At 46.9% G+C, this 16798-nt stretch overlaps 1 protein-coding gene across 1 annotated transcript in view; it reads right to left on the bottom strand.

Annotated features, from left to right (window-relative positions):
- The window catches only part of SPATA21 (spermatogenesis associated 21), a 36166-nt gene extending 21571 nt beyond the window's left edge, over positions 1-14595 (bottom strand). The window contains exons 1-6 of the mRNA XM_032863536.1: positions 14285-14595; positions 9513-9755; positions 7638-7789; positions 5250-5448; positions 1209-1471; positions 781-829 (exon numbers count right to left, since the gene is read on the bottom strand). Of these exons, the coding sequence (XP_032719427.1) occupies positions 781-829; positions 1209-1471; positions 5250-5448; positions 7638-7789; positions 9513-9632 (783 nt within the window). The 5' untranslated portion in view covers positions 9633-9755; positions 14285-14595. The remainder of the gene's footprint in view (positions 1-780; positions 830-1208; positions 1472-5249; positions 5449-7637; positions 7790-9512; positions 9756-14284) is intronic.
- Between the last annotated feature and the right edge of the window lie 2203 nt (positions 14596-16798).

The following is a 16798-nucleotide window of genomic DNA, read 5'->3' on the forward strand; positions in this document are numbered from 1 at the left end:
TCTCTCTCTGTCAAATAAATAAATAAAATCTTTTAAAAAAATAAATAAAAAATAAACGCCCACTCATTCATCTGACAAATCTAGCCATCTCCTGCTTCTGTCCCTCCTATGACAGGGACGGGTCATCCCCAGCCCACCACCAGCGCGCACACCCCTGCCCAGCCCTTTGTCCCACATGTGATGCAGCTTTTGTCCATAAAGCACCAGCTCTATTTTGTCCATCAGCAGAAACATGCTATATTACCTTCCGTCCAACTAAAATCACCCCCAGGGGCGCCTGGGTGGCTCAGTGGGTTAAAGCCTCTGCCTTTGGTTCAGGTCCTGATCCCAGGTCCCTGACCTTGGTCCTGGAACGAAGCCCCGCAGCGAGCTCTCTACTCAGCAGGGAGCCTGCTTCCCTTCCTCTCTCTGCCTGCCTCTCTGCCTACTTGTGATCTCTGTCTGTCAACTAAATAAATAAATAAAAACCTTAAAAAAAAAAAAACCTCCCCTGACAAACCCCATCAGCTACCAGCTACCAGCCCAGGGTTCTGCTCCTGTTTCCAAGCTCCAGAGTCTAAGGGCATCCTTTGTCCCCCGCCCAAGATGCACACACATGTGCATGCACACATGCAAATACACATACGTGTGCACATCCGTGTGCACACTCACACAGACACACAGGCTCACTCACACCTTCCCCAGTTGGATTCCAGATACCAGCCCAGTCCCTCCTCTGTCTCCTTCCTCCTCCTGATTCCCAGCAGGAGCCCTCCCCTCCCCAACTCCGGCTCTACTTACCAGTGCAGGAACAGGCCCTCGTGCTGGTTGGGTCTCCACAGCCTTGACCCTAAACAAGGAAGAGACCCTGGGGTGGCAGAGCGGCTCAGTGCAAGGCTCATCCTCTGCACTGACCTTCCCTCAGCCCCCAGGACACTCAGGCCCACTACCCCAGCCTCATCTCTCCAGCCGCATAATCTCAGAGGGACCCCTCATTCCCTCACATCCCCATGCTGGGACAAGGCCCTTAAAGTACAGGTTTGCAGAACAAAGAATTCTGGTGTTAGAAGTATCCTACAGATGGGGAAACTGAGGCCCAGAGGGGCATGGCTTGCCCAAGGTCCCACATCAGGTCAGGAGCTAGAATTCACCTCACCTGTAACTTAACAGAAGTGTGATCTTGTTGGGTCAGGGGGTCGGGTAGGGGAGGGCATCAGAGGATGGCTTACCTTCCTTTGGGTGGGTCAGGTCCTGGCGTGGATGGTGGGAAGGAGTTGGCCGTCTTTTCCTCTGGAGTTGCCAAGGGTATGAGGGGCACTGCCTCCTGGGAAATGTCTTCCTGTGGCCTGATGTGGGGGGTGTCCAACTCCTTGGAGAGCTTATCTCCCCGTGGCTGCCCACAGCTGTCCAAGGTGCAAGAAGTTTCCACTGGCTGCACTATGTCTTCCCCATGAGTTGCCTGGTGACCTGGGATGGGCTGACACTCCTGGCCCTGCCGAGGACAAGACACCAAAATGAGGAGCCTGAGCCTGGCTCCCAGGTGAACCTCAACGCTGGCCTGGAAGCTGGTCATCCCAGGCTTACTGTGATCCAGACACCGCGAGTGTTCTCTCACTGAGTGCTCTCAGCACCCCTAGAAGTAGCAAAGCCTCATTTTCAGGGATGAGGACACTGAGGCCCACAGGAGTCACAGCCTACCCAAAGTCATGGTCCATGCTTCTCTGCGGCATAGAAGGGGATCCTGGAGGAACTGAGATGGTTCCCTTTAAATCCCAAACTCCTTGGTATTTCCCAAGGAATGTTCAAAGTACAAGAATCCTTCTGGTACGCTCCCTAAAAAAGGGGTATGTTAACTGATTTCAAGACTTACTGTAAAGTGACTTATGATCGGGACAGGGTGGTATTGGAATAAAGATAAATAGATGAGTGGACCAGAGAGTCCAGAAATCGACTTACACAGAGCTCAATGATTTGCAGCAAATGTGCCAGTAGGGAAAGGGGAGTCTTCAACAAATGGCGCTAGAATGGTTGGATGTCCACAGGCCAAAACCCAAACCATGATCCAACATGCCGTGCACAAAAATTAACTCAAGATGGATCATAAATTTAAATATTAGGGCACCTGGGCTCAGTGGGTTGAGGGTCTGCCTTCAGCTCAGATCATGATCCCGAGGTCCTGGGATCGAGCCCCACATCGGGCTCCCTCTGATCTATGAGAGATCTATGCTTCTCCCTCTCCCTCTGCCTGCCACTCCCCTTCCTCGTGCTCTCTCTCTCTCTGTCAAATAAATAAATAAAATCTTTTTAAAAAATATTAAGCCTAAAATTATAAAACTTCTTGAAGAAAACATAGGAGAAAATCTGACGTGATCTTGGGTTAAGCAAAGATGTGCAAGAAATAACATCAGAAACTCGAGCCCTAAAGAAAAGATTGATAAATTAGGACTTATCAAAATTCAGAACTTCTGTTCTTTGAAAATCTCTGTTAAGAGAATGGAAAAGGGGGCGCCTGGGTGGCTCAGTGGGTTAAGCCGCTGCCTTCGGCTCAGGTCATGATCTCGGGGTCCTGGGATCGAGCCCCACATCGGGCTCTCTGCTCGGCAGGGAGCCTGCTTCCTCCTCTCTCTCTCTCTCTGCCTCTCCGTCTACTTGTGATCTGTGTCTGTCAAATAAATAAATAAAATCTTTAAAAAAAAAAAAAAGAGAATGGAAAAGACAAGGCACAGCCTGGGGGGAGAGCATTCACCAATCACATATCTTATAAAGGACTTGTATGCAGAATATCTAAGGACTTCCAAACTCAATAATAAGAAAGCAAGGAACTTGATTTTTTTTTTAAAAGGCAGAAAGTAAAAAGATGATCCATAAAGTGGTAGGAAAAAAATGTGTGTAAATCCTATATCTCATAAGAGACTAGTATCCAGAATATATAAAGAACTTCTACAACTTAATCATAAAATAACCAATCCAATTAAAACAATGGGCAAAGTATTTGAATAGACATTTCTCCAAAAAAGATATGCAAATGACCTATAAGCACATTAAAAAATGTTTAACATTGGGGCGGCCTGGGTGGCTCATTCAGTTGGGTGTCTGACTTTGGCTCCAGTCATGATCTCAGGGTCCTGGGATCAAGCCCCTCTTGGGCTCCCTGCACTTACTGGGGAGTCTGCCTTTCCCTCTCCCTCTGCCCCTCCTCCCTCTCGTTCTTTCTCTCTCAAATAAATACAAAAATTTTTTTTTTAAATGCTCAACATCATTTGTCATCAGGAAAATTAGGGGCTCCTGGATGGCTCAGTTGGCTAAGCAGCTGCCTTTGGCTCAGTTCACGATCCCAGTGTCCTGGGATGGAGCCCTCTCCCTCGGCCTGCTGTTCTGCCCACTTGTGCTCTCTGTGTCCAAAAAAAAAAAAAAAAAAAAGAAGAAGAAGAAGAAGAAGAAAAAGAAAAACTTAAAAAAAGGAAAATTAAGGCCACAATGACAGTCCACTAGGCACCTATTAGAACACTTAAAATTAAGGACTGGCCCTACCAAGTGTCGGGGAGGGTGTGGCTCAGCTGGAATTCTCATACCTCTGCTGGGGTTGGAAAATGGCACAACCGCTTTGGAGAAGACTTTGGCATTTTCTCAGTAAGTGCCATATATACCTACCATAGGATCCCTTCTACGCTGAAGGGGGTATTTGCTCCAGAGCAATGAAAGCCTTTGCTCCTGCGGACACGAATATTTGCAGAAGTTGGTTTTTGTTTTGTTTTGTTTTGTTTTTTCAGAATCAAAAATTGAGAAGGAACCATATGGCCATGAGTAGGTGAAAGAATGAAGACACGGAGGCGTATGTGTGCAGCGGCCTGGACTATCACTCCGTGTCAAAAAGGAGGATGTTTTGAGACCTCAAGAGCTTGCGTGAATCTCAAAATAATCGTGCTGAGGGAAAGCAGCTGGGCAGAAGAAATGTACCCTGTCCCCTTCCATTTGTGTAAAATTCCAGGAACTACAAACAAATCTGTAGCAACAAGTGTGGATTAGAGGTGGCCTGGGGATGGGGGTGGATGGGAGGAGGGATGACAAGGGGCATGAGGAAACTTGGTGGTGGGGGGGTGACAGATACGTTTATTTTTTTATTTTTTTAAATGTGTTTTTCATTTTTTTAAAGATTTTTATTTATTTATTTGACAGATCACAAGTAGGCAGAGAGGCAGGCAGAGAGAGAGGAGGAAGCAGGCTCCCTGCCAAGGAGAGAGCCCGATGCGGGGCTCGATCCCAGGACCCTAGGATCATGACCTGAGCTGAAGGCAGAGGCTTTAACCCACTGAGCCACCCAGGCGCCCCTACGTTTATTTTCTTGATGGTGGTGACGGCTTCAGGGGTGACGATGTGCGTCCAAAACATCACTGAAGCTTGCCATTTATTTTTTATTTATTTTAAGATTTTATTTATTTGACACAGAGGGAGTGAGACACAGCAAGAGAGAGAATACAAGCAGGGGGAGTGGGAGAGAGAGAAGCAGCGGGGAGCCTGAGGTGGAGCTCCATCCCAGGACCCTGGGATCACAACCTGAGCCGAAGGCAGACGCTTAAGGACTGAGCCACCCAGGCACCCCTGAAGCTCTTTTTTAAAAGATTGTATTTATTTATTTGAGACAGAGAGCATGCATGGGATGGAGAGGAAGAGGGACAAACAGACTCTGCTCTGAGCACGGAGCCTGATGCAGGGCTCGATCCCAGGACCCCGAGATCATGACCTGAGCTGAAACCAAGAGCTGTGTGCTTAGCCAACTGAGCCACCTAGGCTCCCGATACCTCACTGAAGCTTTAAAAGAATTAATCCTAAAATGAAAATAAATGAAAAGATATTTTGTAGACAAATAACTTAAAAAAGGCACCAAGCTCTAACCACCTCTTGCAGAGTCCCACAACACTCAGCAGCTAAGAAACAGCTTCTAGGAGATCCTAGCATAAAGAAAACCACTGAGTGTGGTTACATCCAGCATGTCCCTATTTTTCTCGTAAACAGATCCCCTCCACTCACCCCCACCTTCAGCATCCGTTGACATACCGTGGGGCCACTCTGGAAACAGGTTACACAGTCTTGCGATTAAGAATATCCAGAATATCCCAGTGACCCACAGAGACGGGACACTTGACATCTCCAGGGAATGGAGAGCAGTAGACACAAGTGTACCAAAATGTGGGGCACGGGGGGAAGCTCCTTCGTCTTCCCTGCGGGGCAGTCATTCTGTACCCTCCTCCCCACGTCTCCATGGACATTACCTGGTGGCTCTGAAGGGCCTGACCCTTTGCCGTCCCTGGGTTCTGCTGTCTCCCCCGCTGGTTCTCGGTCTCCTTCCCTTCCTGTGCTGCAGGGACCCTGGAAGGCAGTACCCCCAGCTCACTTCCTGGCTTGGCTTGACCCAGGCCTGCTTGCAGCTCCCTGGGCCCTTCCTGGGGGGCCGGAGTTGACTGCTTCTTCCTGGGAAGAACAGCAAAGCGTCACCTCAGCTCCCGGATTGGGCCACAGTTTTATATTCTTAGGCTCCTACGTGGTTCCCAGAGCACCTGCACACCTAGGTACACCATAGGTGCATCCTTAATGCTGGAGAGGATGAATGAAGGACTGAGGTGAATTCTCCAAATCCCAAACACTTTGATGTCAATGTTTAGGGGAGTTAGGATTTTATTATTATTATTACTGTTGTTGTTGTTGTTGTTTAGAAAAAAAGAAAAAACAGGAGCACCTGGCTGGCTTGGTTGGTAGAGCAAGTGACTTTTGATCTCAGGGTTGTGAGTTCGAGCCCCATGCTGGGTGTAGAGATGACTTAAAAATAAATCTTGGAGGAGCGCCTGGGTGGCTCAGTGGGTTAAAGCCTCTGCCTTCGGCTCAGGTCATGATCTCAGGGTCCTGGGATCGAGCCCCACATCGGGCTCTCTGCTCAACCGGGAGCCTGCTTCCCCTCTCTCTCTGCCTGCCTCTCTGCCTACTTGAGATCTCTGTCTGTCAAATAAATAAATAAAATCTTTAAAAAAGAATAGAAAATAAATCTTGGAGTGCCTGGCTGGCCCAGTCAGTTAGCATCTGACTCTTGATTTGGGCTCAGGTCATGATCTCAGGGTCATGGTCAGGCTCCACGCTCAGCAGGGAGCCTGCCTGAGATTCTTTCCCTCTGCCCCTCCCACTGCTTTCAATCTCTCTCTCTCTCTCTCTCAAATAAATAAATAAATCTTTAAAAAAAAAAAAGCAAAATCAGAGAGGTTGCACGGAGAGGTTGAGACTGAAGACTCGAGCCTATAGTCATCAAGCTGCTGGTGACAGCTCAGGGTTTGACTCTATGTCATTCAGATCCCACTTTCACATCCTGGAGTACTTCTCCCAGGCTTCTTCCTATGGGTGTGTATATGTGATTGTCGTGGGGATTTATGTCATTATCATCTTCAAATAATTGCCCAACTTTACATAATACAGTCATATTTCATATACAGATTTGCAATCCTTTTTTGATAATTATAACCTAAATTTTCCCTGCCAAAAAAGCTTTCATAAACATGCTTTTTAAGGGAAAGAATAAAATTCCATATTTTATTTTAGTTATTTATTTTTTAAGTTATCTCTACACCCAACGTGGGGCTCGAACTGACAGCCCTGAGAACAAGAGTTACACACTCCACCGACTGAACCCACCAGGGACCCCTAAAATTCTGTATTTTATAAATAAACATACTTGACTTTACCATCCCTCTATTGTGGGCATTTAAGGCATCCTGGCATTTCCAGTTTTTTCATATTTAAAATGACGCGACAGAGAAAAAACTTGCATAAAACTTTGCCTAATTATTTAGGGGTACCTTGGTGGCTCAGTTGGTGGAGCATGTGACTCTTGATCTCGGGGTTATTAGTTCAAGCCCCAGGCTGGACATAAAGATTACTTAAAAATAAAATCTTAAAAATAAATAAATAAATAATAAAAATAAAAAAAGATTAAGGCAACGCTCTTGGGCCCTCTCCTTTTTCAAAACTTCATACTATTGCTCAATAAATTTTACTATCACTCAATTTAAATAAATAAATAAATAAACAAGATTACTCTCACTGTAGACACGTTTAAAAGTGTACCATAGGGGCGTCTGGGTGATTCAGTGGGTTAAAGCCTCTTCCTTCAGCTCAGGTCATGATCCCGGGGTCCTGGGATCGAGCCCCACAACGGGCTCTCTGCTCAACCGGGAGCCTGCTTCCTCCTCTCTCTCTGCCTGCCTCTCTGCCTACTTGTGATCTCTGTCTGTCAAATAAACAAAATCTTTAAAAAAAAAAAGTGTACAGTATTTAGAAAACAGTAACAATAATGCATATAAATGTGTGTTTTCCCTCTCTTTTGTTCATTCTTCCATTGATTCGGTGAATACATATTTACTGAGCATCTACTATGTGCCAGTCCCAGTCCCAGGAATGAGGGATTTGAGGCTGAGCAGGACACATCAAAGAAGCGTGTGGTCTAGTCAGGCAGTGCAGATGAAAGGTTCCACGAGTAATTAGGTAGCATGATTTATGCTGCATGAGAGAGAAGCAAGAGCGCTTCTATCTTAGGCCGGGAGTCCTACATTATCCTTGTCCCCCAGGTGGCTCACAGGATTCTCTCCTGGACCTTCTCTAAGAAGTCCCCAGCTCACCTTGGTCCTGCCGGATATGTCTGCTCTTGGGTCCTGAGCTCCAGAGGATCCTCCTCTGAGGATTCCCTGTGTCTAGGTCCCTTTTCTGGCCCTCCTGAGGCTGAAGAGGGCTGCTTCCCACTGTCCATCCCTGCAGCATCTGGGAATGCAACCTGGAACAGAGATGTTCATGGAGCTGGCCCGAGGGTGGCCACAAGTACCCATTCTGGACGGTTCCTCCCTCTCCCTGGGTATCATCCTGGCCTCAGGGGCAGGGAGATCCTGTGTCTGACTGGAGAGAGGTGAGGAGGAGAAGACAGGGGGCCCCTGGAGAGAGTGGCTGCATATTAAGACCTGGCCCAGCCCAGAGGCTGTCATTCAGTGCTAATGGCTCTAGCACAAAGCTGAAGTCCAGAGTAGGACCTTAGGAGAGGGGACTCCCTGAGGTCAGCCTCAAAGGACCCCCCCGGGGGACATCAACACCCTAAGGAGATCCAAGAGAGCCATCCTCAATTTCTGCTGCTTCAGAGCTCAGGCTCTAGAACTGGGTTTTGATGCCCATCTTGGTCTATCAGTCCCTAGTGGAGCCAGTGACATAGGGCTAGTTGCGAGCCTCACCTGAGTCAGCAAACCCCAGAAGGCCTGGCTCAATCAATCGTAACTGTTCTACTGCAAGATTGTGCTGGAAGCCAACACCAAGGTCACCTACTGCAGGAGGCAGGACCTGTGCCCGTGCTTCCAGGGATTGAACCCAGTTGGTCCTCACCAGGACACACATATGACAGTGGGGGCTCAACGGGGTACAGTGGCTTGCCCAAGGTCATACAGATGGTTATGTAATGGGACTGAGACCCATGACTTTGCTCATTGAAAAAATAAATCAGGGGTAGAGGTAAAGGAAGCCCTGAATGTCTTCCCCAACCTCCTTCCAAGACCACCCCCCTAACATACACACACCTTCAGATGCTCTCCCTGCCCCCAGGGGAAGCCATGATTTGTTACAAAAGCAACAGGGAGAAGGCAATGCTTTACTCATGAGTAAGCTGACCTTTTTATTATGGGGACATTTTTGGCTCTGGGGAAACTAGATGGGAAGGAGGGCCTTCTTTGTTCTCTTCAGTTCATGCCACTTGGCACTTAGAAGGATGGATGGAAAGAGGTTCAGAAGTGTAATAAAACCTCAGGGTGCAGGCTGGGGGCTGGGGAGGGTCATGGGTAGAGGTTGGAAGCAGCTGCCAGGGGAATAAGTGTTAGAAAGGGGCTGGACGCCATGGAATTTGCATAGTAGAGTAAGTAGGAATTGTTATTTTACTCATCCAGCATTTATCCTGGTAAAAGAAGCCAAATTTTGTGTGTGTGGTGGGGGGGGGGGCAGCTCATGGGGCCAGTGGAGCCAACTGAGTACCACTTCTGACTTCATTATACCAAGAGCTCCAGGCCACTGTGTCCTGCCATGGTGACCAATTCAGGGATAAGCATGTGACAGTGGACCAATGACAGTGGTACCAGAAACTTTCTTCAACTATTGCAAAGAGGTTCTCTTCCTGTTGGGGATGCTATTCCAGAGGATGTAAGATGACAAGATTAAAGTCTGGAGTGGCCAGGCAAATCCTTGCCATCTTTCAGGGAGAGTCTGCCAGGGAATGGCATGTTGGAAGGCAGAACCAAAGGACCCTCATCTAGCACCTTGATCCAGCCATACCTGAAGTCTTCTGATAGATTTGTCAGTTATCCAAACTGACATACTCTCATTTCTGCCTAATTCAGTTTGAATTGGGTTTTGTATCACTTGTAACTGAGTCTTAATTAAAGTAGTTGGGGAGGAAGATTGGGCAGGGGAGGGGAAAGGTGACTGCTGGGAATAGCAGGGTCAGAACATGAGGTGCAGGGCCCTACCTGGTTGACTCCTGATATGGTGGGCTCAGCACCAGTCCTCTTGCTGGTGGCGCTCATGCCAGGACTTGGCTGGGCCCCAGGAGCCTTGATCCTTGCCTCTATGTACATTCTCTTGTCCATTGTGCCACAGCCAATGGGGGTGCCAAGGGACGGGCATCAGTTGCTGTGGTCCCACAGGAGAAATCCAGTCAAAGTTCCATCAAGCTCACTATCTAAGCACTGTTTCAGCAGCCCACGTGGAACCTGTAATAGAGAGCCTGACTGAAGGGAAGAGTCAGGGCCGGGTCAGGCTCTGAAGGGCACGCATCGAAACGGAAGAGCTGGCCACACCGAATTTACCCACAAATCCTTCCTAATTCTCACAATGACACTGAGGAAAAGGAGGAAAAGTGATTTGCCCAAGGTCTGACACCAACTGAGTCACAGAACAGGAATTAAACTATAGCCTATTGGATCCCCAAACACACGTACTTTCTTCTACTACAGCATTGCCTAATGGGTGCTCTTTGATCCTAATATTGGTCCCACGAGGGGCACTGCAAAAAAAATTCTGATACCAAATGTGTTTGGAAAGAGCAGAGTTGGAATAGGAATAGGAATAAGAATAGGCTGTGTTGCAGGACTTCTCAGAGCCTTTAGTATACATTTCAGACACGCATTTTAAAGAGTGCCCAAGAATGTCATGGATGCTGTTGTTATAGATGAAAACTCCAAGTTCTTCTTGGGGTTAAGGAACAGAAGTTGGAAACATCTGTCTTGAGAACCCCAAGAACTCCAATGGCATATGTAGTTCACCAAAGCACCCCCATCCCCCGGCTGCCTCTGCCCTGGACACATCCCTTTCTAAAGCCTTTCCTGGTGTCTCTCCTGCTTCTCCCGTCCAACCTGTATGGACCATCCCCTACACAAACATGCTCTTTTAGCCTGGACAGCCTCCCGCAATCCTAATCCCACAGATCCCCCGCCTCTGTACCTGCAGCCCACTTCTCTCTCTAACCCCCACCCCCATTTCTTCAGCCTCCCACTTCTTCTCCAAACTTCCAGCCACCCCAGCTCTCCCTCCAGCCTCTGAGTTCCTCCGAGGCTCATATTTCTATGGGTGCATCACAGACCCCATTTTACTGTTTCTAGGGGGTAAATCCTACCCCTCCGTGAGACCGTGGGGTCGTGGAGATCTTGTGTTTTCACTCTAAATCATGGCAGGCCAGCCAACAGACACGGAGGAACCTTCTATTTGCTGGGCACGTTTGCAAGCGGTATTCTCCTAAGCCCCTGTGAGGTCAGTGGGTTTAGCCCTAAAGCTCAGAGAAGCCCAATGTCTTGTCCAATACAACACAGCTAGCCTGCAGGAGATCTGGATTCAGACCCAGGACTGTGAGGCTCTCAAGCCTGCTCGTCTCATCATATTATCTTGCCTCCAAGCTGCTCATTCATTTACCTACTCATACATTACCTACCTACATTTACCTGTCTCAGGGACCTATGCCCAAGCTATAGGCACAGCACAAGGCCCTGAGGGTACACTGGGTGTTCAGAAGTCTCTCACCATTTACTAGGGGCACAGAGGAGATGCCCTCATCAGCCACGAACCCAAATCCCCACTCCCCCCTCCTTTCCTCCCACCCCTGCCTACCCTCCAGTCCTTCCCGCAGCTACACCAGCACCCCACCATGCAAACAAGATCTCTGCTCCTGTAGGATGCCCACCCCAGGCACAGCGCCCACCTCCCAAAGGGTCTAGGCTTTCACTTGGCACAGGGAAGTCAGCACTGTGACCAAGTTCCTCCCTCTCCCTGGGGAGTTCCTCTCTCTTCCTGTCTCTCTCCCATGAGGACTCCCTGTGCATTCCCCTTTCCTCCAGGGCTTCCTGCCCCAGGGGTGGATGACCCATCTGGAGGAATCCCCTTCAGACCCCCTCAAACACGCCCCCCATTGTCCACTATCTCCACCTCAGAATCTTCAGTCCCCAATATTCCACAAGCTGAAATTTTAAGGGGGCAGAGTTTCCAGAAGAGATCCAGCGCCCTCTCCGTCCCCATCTGAAACTTACGAACTCTGTGAGCATCTGAACAAGGGATGTCCCAGCCCTAATAGAAGGGCGTGGAATCTGAGGACAGAATTGAGGGGGGTGGCTGGTACATATGGATGAATGGACCATATTCTCCTTTTGGAGCACTTGGTGCCTTTTCTCTTTGTTCACAGCTTTATTGAGATTTAATTCACATACCATACTATTCTCCCATTTAAAGTGTATAATTCAGGGGCACCTGGGTGGGTCAGTTGGTTAAGCATCTGGTCATGATGTTGGGGATCCTGGGATCGAGCCCTGTGTTGGGCTCCCCGCTCAGCGGGGAGTCGTCTTCTCTCTCTGCCTGCCCTCACCCTGCTCATGCTCTTTCTCTCTCATATAGTGTACAATTCAGTGACATTTAATACAGTCGCAGAATTGACATTGGGGAGGGTATCTGAAATGGTGAGTGCTGTGAAGTGTGAAGCCTAACGATTCACAGACCTGTACCCCTGGGGCAAATAATACATTATATGCTAATAAAAATAATTAATAAAATTTTAAAAAGTAAAAAAAAAATACAGTCACAGAATTGTTTGACCATCACCCAATATTAGAACATTTTTATCATCCTAAATAGAAACCTCACTACCCCATAGCCATCACCTCCATCCTCCCAAGCAACCCCCAGCCCTAGGCAATCAGTAATCTACTCTCTGCCTTTTAGATTTACCCATTCCAGACATTTCACATAAAGGGAATCATGTGATATGTAGTCCTTGGTCACTGGCTTCTTCACTCAGCAGAATGTCAAGATTCACCCACATTGTAGCCTACACCCATCATTCCCTTTTAGAGCCAACATACTACATGTTTATATTCATTCATAGGTTAATAGACATTTGCATGTTTCTACTTCTGGGGTATCAGGAATAATACTGCTATAAACATTCATGTACAGATTTTTGTGTTATATGTTCTCATTTCTCTTGACTATATATCGAGGAGAGTAATTGCTGGGTCATACGCTAACTCTATGTTTAGTCTCGGGTAATTGCCAGACTGTTTTCCAAGGGAGCTGTGTCATTTTCCATTCCCAGATGCAGTATGTGAGGGTTCCAACTTTCCTACATCCTGACCAACACTTGTTATTATCGACCTTTTTAAATTCTAGGCATCCTAGTGGGTGTGGGTATGAAGTGGTATCTCATTGCGGTTTTGATTGGCATCTCCCTGATGGCTGATGAATTGGAGCATCTTTCTTTCTTTATTCATTTTTTTTAAGATTTTGTTTTTGGGGCTCCTGGGTGGTGCAGTCCACTGGGCATCCAACTTTTGGTTTTGGCTTGGGTCATGATCTCAGGGTCATGAGATCAAGCCGCCCCACCCATCCCCAGACTCAGTGCGGAGTCTCTTTGAGACTCTCTCTGCTTCCCCCTGTCACCCACACTCAGCTTCTCTCTCACTCAAATAAAATAAATAAATCTTCAGAAATAAATACATATTTTAAAGTAATCTCTATGCCCAACATAGAGCTTGAACTGGCAACTCCAAGAGATCAAGAGTTGTGTGCTGTACTGACTGAGCCAGTCTGGTGCCCCACGATGGAGCATCTTTCTATGTGCTTACTGGCTATTCATATAGCTTCTTTGGGAAAATGTCTACTAGAGTCCATTGTTCATGTATAAACTGGGTTGTCTTTTTACTGTTGAATGGTAAGAGTTCTTTATATAGATGTTAAGTCTTACTAGGTGTGAGTCCCTTGCCAGATAAATAATTTGCAAAATTTTCTCACATGATGTGCTTGTATTTTCACTTTTTTGTCCTTTGAAGCACAAAGTTTTAAGTTTTGTTGAAGTCTTATTTATCTATTTTTTTCTTTTGTTACTTGTGCTTTTAACGTCATTTCTGAGAATCCATTAGATTATTATTTATTAGAACATAAATCCAAGGTCATGAAGATTTAGGTCTTCTTCTAAAAGTTCTTAGGTTTTCTTCTAAAAGACTTAGGTTTTCTTCTAAAAGTTCTGAGTTTTAGCTCTTCCACTAAAACTAGGACCCATTTTTAATTCATTTTGTATATGGTGTGAGGTAGGGATCCAACTTCATTCTTCTGCATGTGGACATCTCAGCACCATTTGTTGAAAAGACCATGGTTTCTCTATTGAATTGTTTTGGCACACTTCTGGAAAGTCAACTGACTGTAAATGTGAGGGTTTATTTCTGGATCCTGAATTCTATTCCATTAATCTATACATTTACCCTTATTTCAGTATTCTACTATACTCTACTAGTTTTGTAGTAAGTGTTGAAACCAGGAAGTAGGAGTTCTCCAATTTCATTCTTTTTCAAGATTGTTTTGTTACTGAGTGTCCTTTTATAAGTGGTTTCCCGTTCTGAGGAATGGGGGAATTTCTCTTAGAAATGTCTCTGATGGGGGTGCCTGAGTGGCTCAGTGAGCTAAGCCTCTGCCTTAGGCTCGGGTCGTGGTCTCAGAGTCCTGGGATGGAGCCCTGTGTTGGGCTCTCTGTTCGGCAGGGAGCCTGTTTCCCACTCACTCTCTGCCTGCCTCTCTGCCTACTTGGGATCTCTCTCTCTTTCTCTGTCAAATAAATAAATAAAATCTTTAAAAAAAAAAAAAAGAAATGTCTATGATGGAAGAAAAATGCAGCAGAGAAAAATAATAAGTGACCTATAATATATATTTCAGGAAGCCACCAAGGACAGCTGTCCACACCAAACCCCCACCCTGGCCCTGGACCTACCTGAAAGCAGCCGGATGAATCCACAAGACTTTGCCTCCCTGCTCACCTCCTCATGCTTGGGATGGGTTCTCTCTGAGCCTATACTCTGCCTGTTGGGTTGAATTGAATTCGTTTGGTAAATAATGTAATTAACCTGGGAGTAGATGGTAGATCCAGTTGGTCTCACCAGAGAGGTCTAGCGGTGCATTTTGGGCAATGTCCAGCTATGGGTTTGAGAAAAAGTCCAGGGACTGTCTGACCTCCAACTGCAGGACAGTGTGGTTTCCCTGGGACTTGTCGCAGTTTCAGTGCCCTCCCTTGCACAATGGAGATAACAAGCTTTGCCCTGCCTACCTCACAGGGATTATTATGTCGCTGCTGTAACCTCTTCCGGAGAGCCTTCCCTGACTGCCCCAGGCTAAGTTGGGTCTGTCTCCTCTTGGCACCCACAGCCCCTGGGAATTCCTCTGTCCTAGCCCTTCCCACTGTGCATGCTAAAGTACTCTTTTCCTTGCTGTGTCCTCTGGTTTGTGCGCTTGATGAAAGCAGGAGCTGGGTTGGCTCCTCCCAGTGACGCTGTATTACGCAGCATATATTACACAGAACTGACCTGCCAGTGTTTTGACACACCGGAAGGCCAGGCTGCCCCTGGGCATGGAGTGATGATTTCCTCCGAGGTTCAAGAAGGGAAGTCTTACCTGCAGCAGCCACGTGGCGAGGCCAGACTGCTACTGTGTACACGCTGCTTGGCTTCCAGAGTGGACACAATGGAGTTTGGTGGTGACTGTGGACACCACCCCAAAGTTCAGCTCTCAAGAGCCGGTCATAGATACTTTCCCCACTGGAAGTTCTCTAAATGAGTCCAGGTAATTTACTCGTTGGCTACCCTCTCTGCCCCTCCATTGTTCAGTGAGTATTGATGCAAGGGGTCAGAGCGTGAAAGAGAAAACGCAGCAGCCCATCCCCAAATTGCCACTTGCTTTTGGGATGTAGCCAACGGAACACACACACATTTACTCATTCATTCTCTGAACACTGTCTCTGTGCCCAAACCTATGTGGCTGAATACGGGGTTCCACAGATGAGAGGGGACAGGGTCCTGCATTCAGGAAGCTCACAGTCTGGGGCCCCTCGGTGACGCATTTGGTTAAGTGGCTGCCTTCAGCTCAGGTCATGATCTTAAGGTCCTGGGATCGAGCCCCATGTAGGGTTCCCTGCTCAGTGGGGTGTCTGCTTTTTCCCTCTCACTCTGCCCCTCACCCCCACTCGTGTGCTCTCTCTCTTTCTCTCTCTCTCTCTGCCTCTCTCTTTCTAATAAATAAATAAAATCTTAAAAAAAATAGAAGCTCATGGTCTGGTGGGAGAGCAGGAATGCAAGGCGGAGTGCACCTTCCCTGCCCGTCTTGATATCTCTCCCCTTCCACCTTCAAAGGGGAGTTCTGTCTTTGGCACTCCAGGACTTTAGGATGATGAGAGACAGGATCAAAGAAGAGGGAAGAAGAAATCTCATTTTCTGGGTCATTTCTCAATTTCTTCTCTGTTGTAGAGAATCACGATAAGGAGCAAAGTTGAAATTAGAGGTTAAAGCAATTCACATAAAGAAAAGTTAACTTTACACCCACCAGGATGGCTGTGATCAAAGAAATGGAAAATAAATATTTGTGAAGATGTGAAAAAACCGGAACCCTTGTTCAGAGCTGGTGCAAACGTAACATGGCGCAGCCACTAAGGAAAACAGTTTGGTGGCTCTTCAAAAAGCTAAACATAAAATTACCATTTGGTGGGCACCGGGGTGGCTCAGTCATTAAGTGTCTGCCTTCGGCTCAGGTCATGATCTCAGGGTCCTGGGATCGAGCCCCACATCAGGCTCCCTGCTCAGTGGGAAGGCTGCTTCTCCCTCTCCCATGCCTCTGCTTGTGTTCCCTCTCTCGCTATGTATTTCTGTCAAATAAATAAAATCTTAAAACAAAATTACCATATGGCCCAGTAAATCCGCTTCTAGATTAATACTCGAGAGAACTGAAAATGGGGACTCAAACTTAGTGGCATTCTTCACAGTAACCAAAAGGTGGAAAGAACCCAAATGTCCCATCAACAGAGGAGTGGGTAAACAAAGTGGGGACTGCCCCCACAGCTGTCAGAAGAAATGAAATTCTGTTAGATGCTAGGACAGGGAGGAACCTTGAAAACATTATACAAAGTGAGATTAGCAGATACCGTATGACTCCACTTACATGAGATTTCTAGAATAGGCAATTTCATAGACATAGAATTTCATAGACACCGAAAGCAGAACAGAAGTTACCTGGGGCTTGGGGCTAGGGGGAAATGGGGGTGTTATTGCTTAATGGGTATAGAGTTTCTGTTGGAGAAGGTGAAAAAATTCTGGAAATGGTGGTGATGGTTATGCAATATTGTGCATGTACTTAATTCCACTGAATTGCACACTTAAAAATGGTTAAAGCTGTAAAGTATAGGCTATGTATATTTTACCACAATTAAAAAAAAAAAGATCTAAGAGATTTAAGAGATTAG

Source organism: Lontra canadensis, unplaced genomic scaffold, assembly GCF_010015895.1.
Source record: "Lontra canadensis isolate GAN:19392208 unplaced genomic scaffold, GSC_riverotter_1.0 scaffold25, whole genome shotgun sequence".
Classification (NCBI taxonomy): Eukaryota; Metazoa; Chordata; class Mammalia; order Carnivora; family Mustelidae; genus Lontra; species Lontra canadensis.